We start from the raw sequence: 9,032 nt of genomic DNA, 5'->3' as shown, positions 1-9,032 counted from the left end.
TCCTCCTGACATACAGTTTTGACATGTGCCTCCTTGTCAGAAAATAGTTGCCTATGATCTGCCAATTAAGGATTTCTCCTTTGTTGCCAGAATAAGCACTGCTTCAGAAACTTATACTTCTGGAAAGTTTCTGTGCAGCCAGCACTAGAGAAAAATGCTGTTGCTTAAAGGAGATTTAATCTCCCAAGATGAGATAATACCAACATGTATTTTCAGAGGAGGTTCCTTTGATCCTATAGTCATGAGCATTTCAGGTTTCCTCTAAAACTTTCAACCACTAAGCAAAGATCCACATCAGGAGGAGCAACTTGGAGGAATCTGGGCTCAATTACTTTACAAGATTGCTAGTGAAGATGTAGGTGATGGCAGTATTAACTAATCTCACTGCATTTATCCTTCAGTCATCCATTTATTAAGTATTTATTGAGTGCCAGATCTTTTTTTTTTTTCTTTATACCCACTTTTTTCCTTTTTTTATAATTTTATTTTATTTTTAAACTTTACATAATTGTATTAGTTTTGCCAAACATCAAAATGAATCCTCCACAGGTATACATGTGTTCCCCATCCTGAACCCTCCTCCCTCCTCCCTCCCCATACCATCCCTCTGGGTCGTCCCAGTGCACCAGCCCCAAGCATCCAGTATCGTGCATCGAACCTGGACTGGCATCTCGTTTCATACATGATATTTTACATGTTTCAATGCCATTCTCCCAAATCTTCCCACCCTCTCCCTCTCCCATAGAGTCCATAAGATCTTGTGCCATAATTTATGTAACCTTTAGATTATATTTGCATTGTCTTACAGTGACCAATGACCTTGTTTGACCAGGTGTTTTGAGACTTTTTGACAAATTTCCCAAATGCCAAAATTTAATTAAATTTCTTTTGACGTCCAGCTGACTTTAAGGTTCTTTAGGGAGCTCTTAAGGCATCTGGAGGAATATTGAATTAGTTTCATTTGATATGTTGAACTACGTGGGAAGTATTTTCAAAGCCTTCCAAGATTATACTGTATGGGTGAAAGTGAAAGTGAAGTCACTCAGTCGTGTCCAACTCTTCGCGACCCCATGGACTGCAGCCTACCAGGCTCCTCTGCCCATGGGATTTTCCAGGCAAGAGTACTGGAGTGGGTTGTCATTGCCTTCTCCGACTGTATGGGTAAAGTTTACTATATGTCCTGGTATAATCTATCAGCCATAGTTCTGATTCTACCACAGCAACTTGATTCAGCTTCTTTGTCAACACATTGTGATCAGATCTTCAACCTTGCCTTTTAAGTTTTTAATAGACAGTTAAGCTGTGCTTTGCAAAACTGCTTAATCTTCATGCAAATTCATAGGAAGGTCTTTTAAACAAACATAGGTCAGATATATCGCTGAATTTGGTTAAGAAATTTTTATCAAACTGGTGGGAGAAGCAAATTTTCCCTCTCACTGGCAGCCACAATGGACCTAAGGCTGTCTGCAGCAGAATCAGCAGAGTGACAAGACAATCTTACAGTGACACTCACCCTTGAATGGAGAGGGGATTTTGACTGTGTTATATGCTAGTGCTTAAGAATGAACAGTGAAAGAGGAACTGTTAGCTGCTTAATTAAGTGAGTTAGGAAGTGCTGGCTTTCGAAAAACCTGGTTTTCATAAAATACAATGAAAGCCTAAAACCAAGGATTGCTTACTTTGCCCCTTGAAATAACACAGCTCTATTGAGAACAATCCTTTGGGGGCATGAAGGTAAAATGAGAAAAAGTAAGCAACTCAGGGCAAGCGGTGATGCTTTTAGAGCAAAAAGAGGACAGCCCTCCATTACCAAATACCATTTTTCCAGGGTCTTTGTGACATGTGTTGTTCTTACCCCAGTTCTGGCTCCTTTTCACTTTGATGAGACTAACAGAAGGACTGGTTACTGAGTCAACTGGTGTATATGATTATAATGGTTAAGGTCTCTGTCTGGAATATTACTGATTTTGATCTATGTTCTCCAGATATTCAGAAGCCATGCCCCTCAAGTTACTCATGACCTAAAATAATTTGGTATATTATACTTTTGCAAGTCTGGCTACCAGACAACACGTCTCCCCAGACTGGTTTTCAGGCTTATTCTCCTGAATTCAGGTCCAGGCTGGTTTTCAGGCTCATTCTCCTAAATCTTTTATACAAAATCTTTCTTATATAAAACGCGAATTGAGGACTTGGAACTTGGGAGTATTTACAACTTGATATCAATTCCCCAGTCAAGGTAGGACTATGCCCCACTTCAACAGGAAACAGCTAGACAGGTTGTTGCCACATTCCCTGAAAGACTTGGGGAAGGATGAAATGGAATTGGAGGTTGAAACCCAGACACCCTAAACACAAATTCCTCTGCCAAGTTTAAACATACTCATGTGTTATCCTCAAGACTGAGGAGTATCAAAGAAAAGGGGAGAATTGTAACAGAACCCAGTGAGTTCAGCCCCTAGCACAGCAGCCGTTGCTCTCTCTGCATTATTACTCTGCACCCTGTTACCAGGCAATGGGTCCTTCTCAGCCATTGGTCAGTGTCACAGTGGGCGGAGCCCACTGGCAACCGACCGTCAATGAGTGATAGTTAGTGGCCCTGATCAGCCACTGGTCGGTGCCACAGTGGTCCTGCTCAGCCGTTGGACAATGCAGCAGTGGCCCCCGCTCACAAGCTACCAACTGTTAAGAAAGGATGCTTAGTGACGATTCAGACAACAGTGGAGTGGTGGTCAGTGAAGTGAAGAGTGAGGTAAGAGGCAGATCTGAGCCTTCTCCCTGAGGCCCTCCAGCTCACCTGGCCTTAGCTGGAATCTCAGAGAACAGGCTGGGGGCTGTGTCCTATATGGCTCCAGAGCCCTCACCAAGGCCTCCCACTAGCCTTTGAGGCAAGCAGTGAACCTCTCCCCTGTCCCTATCTCTTTGATCCTGTAGCAATGGCAGTCAGCCTGGGTTGCTGTCCGTGGGACCTGGTCTCTCCCCCTTGGGGAGTCCTGAGGAGACTGAGGGGCCACTTGGGTTGGGCACCTGGCTCCTTCAGTGATGACAGATGAGGAGGGTCTGGTGACCTGGCCCTGAGGGAGCTACCGGCTGAGCTCTGCCTCCTCTTAGCCAGGCCCAGGACCTTGGAGGGTGAAAGTTGCTCCTTGGGACATTGCTCTTTCATATCGGGACAAAGAATAACATTTGTTTGGTAGAGATTTATAGGAACACCTCATCTGACCATGAGCTGACCTCAAGAACAGAGGCTCTGACAAGAAGTTTGTAACAGCTAAGCATCTCCCTCCCTCCCTCAACTAGTGCTTTTAAGAGGGCTTTGATGAAAGCTTTCAGTAACATTGGGGTTTATAGGGCATGAGCCGCCCATCTCCTTGCATGGCCTTGTAATAAACCTTTCTCTGTTCCAAGCTCCAATGTTTGAGTATTGTTTGCCCTTGCTGTGGGTTGGGCACACGGACTTGGTGATGTTCAGTGACAATCTTCCCTTGCCTCCTTTGTCATACATGAATTGACTGTATGCACCGGGCTGTATTTCTCAGCTCTGACTTTTGTTCCACTGGTCTGTGTGTCTGTTTTCATGCCAGTACCATACCTGTTTGATGACCATAGCTTTGTAGAGTCATCTGAAATCAGGGAGCCTGATTCCTGAGGCTCCTTTCTGAAGGTTGCTTTAGCGATGCAACCCTTCTTTCTCAAGGTTGCTTTGGTGATTCAGGGTCTTTTGTGGCTGCTCCTACTAAAGCTATGTGTTCAGGGCAGATGAACTACTAAGGGTATCTGTTCAGGGCTCTGTCTTCTGTTCCACTGGTTTGTGTTTCCGTTTTCATGCCCGTACCATACTGGTTTGATGACCGTAGCTTTGTAGTGTCGTCTGAAATCGGGGAGCCTGATTCCTGAGGCTCCTTTCTCAAGGTTTCTTTGGCTATTCAACCCTTCCTAAGGTTGCTTTGGCAATTCGGGGTCTTTTGTGGCTGCTGCTACTAAGCCTATGTATTCAGGGCAGATGAAGGCTCTCATGGAGCTGGTCGTCCCCACTCCTCTGAGATAGGAGGGAGTGGCAGAAAGTCAGTAGCTTACCGTGGAAGTATTTCAAAATGCAACAGAAGGGAGAAATAAATGTGACTCCCACATTATAAGTGAGATTTAACTAACATTTCTGTTTCAGAGTGGCATGCATTCCAGACTTGGGGAAGGAAGCATGATGAACCAATCCCTGGTTCAGTGGCTCAATTTCCTATCTTCTTTTGCATTTTCTAGATCCACTTTGGAGGTACTTATATCCTGAGTCTGTACAGTTGATGCTGTTTGACCCCTGAGAGAACTCTGTGCACTTCAGAAGCACCGAGCAGGGCAAAGGGTCTGGCAGATGTGCAGTCTGAGTCTGAGAATCAACAGATCCAGTTCCAGAACCACACCTGCCAAGATCCGCATGCCAAGGGTAAGCTCTTCCCCTTTTCCTAAACATTTCATCTGGAATCAGTTCTCTATGCCCCTCTGGATTCCAAGCTCATGCTATTTAACATAGCAATGTGCTGACACCCAATATATCTGTATGCTGGTGATCACCTCTGGCTCCCCTGGGTGCACAGGCAGTGGGGCACTGGCTCCGTAAGAAAGAAAAAGTGAAGCATTCTCCTGGGAAGGGCCCCAAGGAGTACACAAGGCACAGGATGTCCAGTGACACAAACAAGGTCCCAGTCATGATATCCCCGCCTCCCCACGTGATTGCCCTTTCATGCACAGTATTAACAAATAGGGCTTTCCTGGTAGCTCAGATGGCAAAGAATCTGTCTGCAGTGCAGAAGATCAGGGTTTTATCCCTAGGTCAGGAAGATCCCCTGAAGATGGGAATGGCAACCCACTCCAGTATTCTTGCCTGGAGAATTCCATGGACAGAAGAGTGTGGTGGGCTACAGTCTTTGGGGTCACAAGGAGTCGGACAGGACTGAGCGACTAACACACACACAGTAACAAATAAGGCAAGGTGTTGGGTTTGAGGAGCTTATAAAACTCCCCTGGTACCTTTGGTATTTTCTCCCCACGTATCTGCCATGTCTCTAATCCCTGGGCACATGGATAAATAGCCTTAAAACTTCCTTGCTTTATCTCTCATTAATGCTCTTTGGCCAAGCCTTCCACTTTCACAAAAGGTATATGCCCCTCCCCCCAACCCATCCTGACTCTTTTCTTCTTTTCCATATTCTAGTATTCTCCATTATAGGCCATTGAAAGCACAACCTCGGGCATCTTTCAAAGATTCGGGCAGAAAAGCACAGGCTGCACAAGCTATAAACGCTTTGTAGTCATAGGCGAAGATTGTGGGCAAGCACACTTTAAGGGAGACCTGCCGTAGCTGTGGGTATGACGGCCAGACCCCTCAGCCTCAGCTAACTAATCCTCAGTACCCAAGTTGAATCATGATGGACACCAGGTATGTCCTATGCGTTTGGAAAGGCCGCTTTTGGCCAGCCAAGGTCTTGTCCAGGCCCAGCGTCTCACCACAACAGAAGAGAAAAAGGGCCCTTTCTCTGGAAGTTCAGATACTCTCAATAGATGAAAAAATCAGAGTGAAAAAAACAAAGATAAAGACCCTAAAGGAGTCCATGATTGAATCCATCTCCACCTCACTAGCGGCCCAGCCGGAGCCCATCGCCCCAGAAGAAGAGGAAATGGCCTACATATGCGCTATTACAATGGCCTGGGACGTTCTGAATAAGAATGGAAATTTCACTCCAGCAAGAGTCGCGGGTGATCCAGAGTCCAAGATGCAGTCTCCAAGGAGGCTGCAAAAGCAACATTGTAGAAGGTGTCAGAAGCCCAAGCGGGGCCTACGAAGGAGTGTGAGGAAAAGCAAAAGCTCCAAATCACCCGTGGTACCTTCAGAGAGGGAGGATGGCCCATATGGGGACAAGCCACAGGTGTGCACACCCATCGCCCCGATCCCAACCGAAATGCAAACAGAGTCATCTCAGAGCTCCGGGGTGCACCCAAGCTTCCTGTCACTTTCAGAAGATGACCGTGAGAAAGAGGGCAAGGAAAAGCAGGACGCCTCAAAAGTTATGTCCTTGCCCTGTACAGTGAAGGAGGTGGGTGTAGATGTTAGAGGTGAACGTGTGCTTCCATCACTTACACCGGGTTTCATCCTCACTGTGCCCAAGGCTCCAGAAGAGGGGGTGCACAACACCTGCCCAAAGTCCCTGGCTGTGTCCCCTGAACGTGCTACCTCCTCGGTGAATGTTGACCCTGAAGAGGGCACCTGCAACTCAGGCTCGGAAGGTGCAGAGGCATCCTCCAATGCCTCTAACCTGGGCCTGCGTTATTCACTCTGCCTAGCAAACAGAAAAAGGAAGCTGCAGGCCCCAGGGTGTGAGGAAGAGCAGCAAGAATCTCAACCCTCAGCTGGCTCAAAGGCTATTAAGCCCACCAGTGCCATCAAGAAAGGCGGGGGCAAGGAAGTGGGACAGCTGACAAGCATGGCGTGCCCAGAGGAGCTGTGTCCCATTGAGAGAGGAATGCTGGTCTGGTTTAAGTTTCAGAATCACCCATTTTGGCCAGCCGTGGTCAAGAGTGTCAGCCCAACCGAGCAGACCGCAAGGGTGCTTTTGATTGAGGCCAACATGCACTGTGAGAAGAGCGGCATTCAAGTTCCTCTTCGAAGGTTGAAGCATCTGGATTATAATGGCAAAGAAAAGCTAATGAAGAGAGCCAGCAAAGTATACGGGGCAAGTGTGAACTGGTGTTTCTCACTGATTTCCAGCTACAGAGAAGGGCTTGTTCGCGGGTCTTTTGTGGGCTCTTTCCTGGACTATTATGCTGCTGACATCAGTTACCCCATGAGGAAAGCCATCCAAGAAGGTGATCTGCAGATGGATTTCCCCAAGGTGAATTATTCCGACCTGGAAGATTCTGAGGAGGAGACCCCTCAGAGGCACTGCAAGAGAATCCTCCCTGACCGGATGAGGGCTGCTTGGGACCGAGGCAATGAGAAGCTGGTAGACTTCATCGTGAACAGAAAGGGGGCTGACCCGCATCTTCTGGACATCGTCAAAGGCAGGAAAGAATCCAAGTGGCTTGAATCATTTCTGCATTCAGAGAGGTATGTGATCTGCGTTGAAACATACCTGGAGGATGACGATCAGCTAGATGCCGTGGTAAGACATTTACAAGAAATCTACAAACACATAGACAAGAAAGCGCTGGCTCTGACAAGAGATGACCCAGTGAGCTTCCTTCTGGAAGTTCTTCTGCCAGAAGCAATCATTTGTTCAATTGCTACAATGGATGGATTGGACTACAAGGAGGCAGAAGCAAAGTACCGGCAAGGGCCACCTGTGCGTTACCGGGAAAAAGAACTATTTGATAAGAAAATCTTGAAGAAAATAAAAAAGAGATCAGCTGAGAGGTACAAGGCTAAACTCTCCCCCTGTGCCCAACAGGGCATCGGGCAGGCTTCTCAGCCACACCATTAGCAACAATCCCCGTCTGTATGAACTGCATGAGCCTCCCACTCCACATGGCCTGTAAACACCTTCTGGAAATCCGAGGCCTCAGGAACACACTTGAATTCACTCTGGATCCATCTCTAGCACCTGCGAGTGGCATGGTCATCGTCAGTTTTTTCTTCCCCAAACCCTCACACCACTAATTTGTTAAATATTGTAAACAGCTGTATTTCCCTCTACTTGCCCAGATGTGTAGTTTTCCAGATATTTTTACGACATGGCTTTTGACTCTATGTCATATTTTAAAGGTGGACATGCATTCTTTTATTACATGAAAAAGCCCCTGTATTGGATACAAAGCAGCAATCGTGTTTAAGATCTAAGGCATGTTTCATACAGAAAAGCCACATGGGTTTGCCATTCCTCCTGTGGCACAACGGTATCCACAATTGATTGGATTCCTCCTTAAGATAAGCCCTGATTTTTCCCTGCCATGCTTATCCATTTGGAAAAAAATCCCTGAGAGATGAAACCAGTGACAGAGATGTTTCCTGTATACTACCACTACCTTCCAGTGGTTCTTGGAAAAGCAGCCTGAAATCCAAACAAAGTTAACGGGTGATCTGCATGTGGTCCATGTGAGGCTGAATGAAACTTTGCGTGCAGTCAGTGTTTTGTCAACCCCTGCAAAAATGTTCACCCTTGGCTTCCCTGAGATTCCATTTGTGGGAGGTGCTCTTCTTCAATGGCTGAATGGTTTCCCCACATAGACAGACTCTTGGCTGTCTTCCTATATGACAGTGACTGGATCCCCTACATGCCATCATCTGTCCCCTTATGGAAGATGACTACAGCCATCATAGACTCAAGTTGACTTGTCTAGACCTGGAGTCCAGGCTGACTGCTTCGAGCCGATCCAGTTGGCATAGATTGTAGCAAAGCAGGCGCTTTGCCCTCATCGACCCATGTCCTCCCAAAAATTTCAGTCATTTGTCCCAAACCAAGCAAGCTTTTTCCTTTGACTTTTTCATCAACTAGCTCCGACAGGTTCCAGCAGTGTAAGTGCAGACGCGTAAGTCATTCCAGGCTGCCTGAGCAGTAGGTGGACCAGGAGGGTCTGGGAAATGGGTAACAGAAAAGTCTCCATTCAGCTAAACATGGCTGCTGTCAGAGTACAGTGAAAGGTAGTTTAACAGGTAAATTCTGAAGCTCATGGATAGTTATCCTATCTGGGAACAAGATTTCATTATTACTCTGTTTTTTTTTGGAGAGGAAGAAAAGTGTTAGAAAAGCTAGTTTATTTTGTAAAACCCAATAGGAAAATAAACATTAAAGATTTAACGTGAACCTGAGTGTGTTTTTGTTCTTAGAATCAACTGTCACTGCCCCAGGTTCAACTGAGTTCAGTTCAGTCGCTCAGTTGTATCCGACTCTTTGCAGCCCCATAGACTGCAGTTCGCCAGGCTTCCCTATCCATCACCAACTCCCGGAGCTTGCTCAAACTCATGTCCATCAAGTCAGTGATGCCATCCAACCATCCCATACTCTGTTGTCCCCTTCTCCTCCTGCCTTCAATCTTTCCCAGCATCG

General features: G+C 46.4%; 1 protein-coding gene across 1 annotated transcript; it reads left to right on the top strand.

The window, feature by feature from the left end:
• Positions 1-4,263: 4,263 nt before the first annotated feature.
• On the top strand, positions 4,264-8,728 carry LOC139181312 (PWWP domain-containing DNA repair factor 4-like). The gene is made up of 2 exons (XM_070784331.1): positions 4,264-4,438; positions 5,207-8,728. The coding sequence occupies exon 2, from the start codon at positions 5,418-5,420 to the stop codon at positions 7,467-7,469; it is 2,052 nt and encodes a 683-aa protein (XP_070640432.1). The 5' UTR covers positions 4,264-4,438; positions 5,207-5,417; the 3' UTR covers positions 7,470-8,728.
• Positions 8,729-9,032: the final 304 nt, after the last annotated feature.

Source organism: Bos indicus, chromosome X (genome assembly GCF_029378745.1).
Source record: "Bos indicus isolate NIAB-ARS_2022 breed Sahiwal x Tharparkar chromosome X, NIAB-ARS_B.indTharparkar_mat_pri_1.0, whole genome shotgun sequence".
NCBI classification, from domain to species: Eukaryota; Metazoa; Chordata; class Mammalia; order Artiodactyla; family Bovidae; genus Bos; species Bos indicus.
The sequence above is the reverse complement of the archived record's forward strand: the minus strand, read 5'-3'. Positions and strand labels throughout refer to the sequence as shown.

Excerpts from the sequence above, each read along its gene's own strand:
- LOC139181312 (XM_070784331.1), top strand. The coding sequence starts at position 5,418 with ATGATGGACACCAGGTATGTCCTATGCGTTTGGAAAGGCCGCTTTTGG.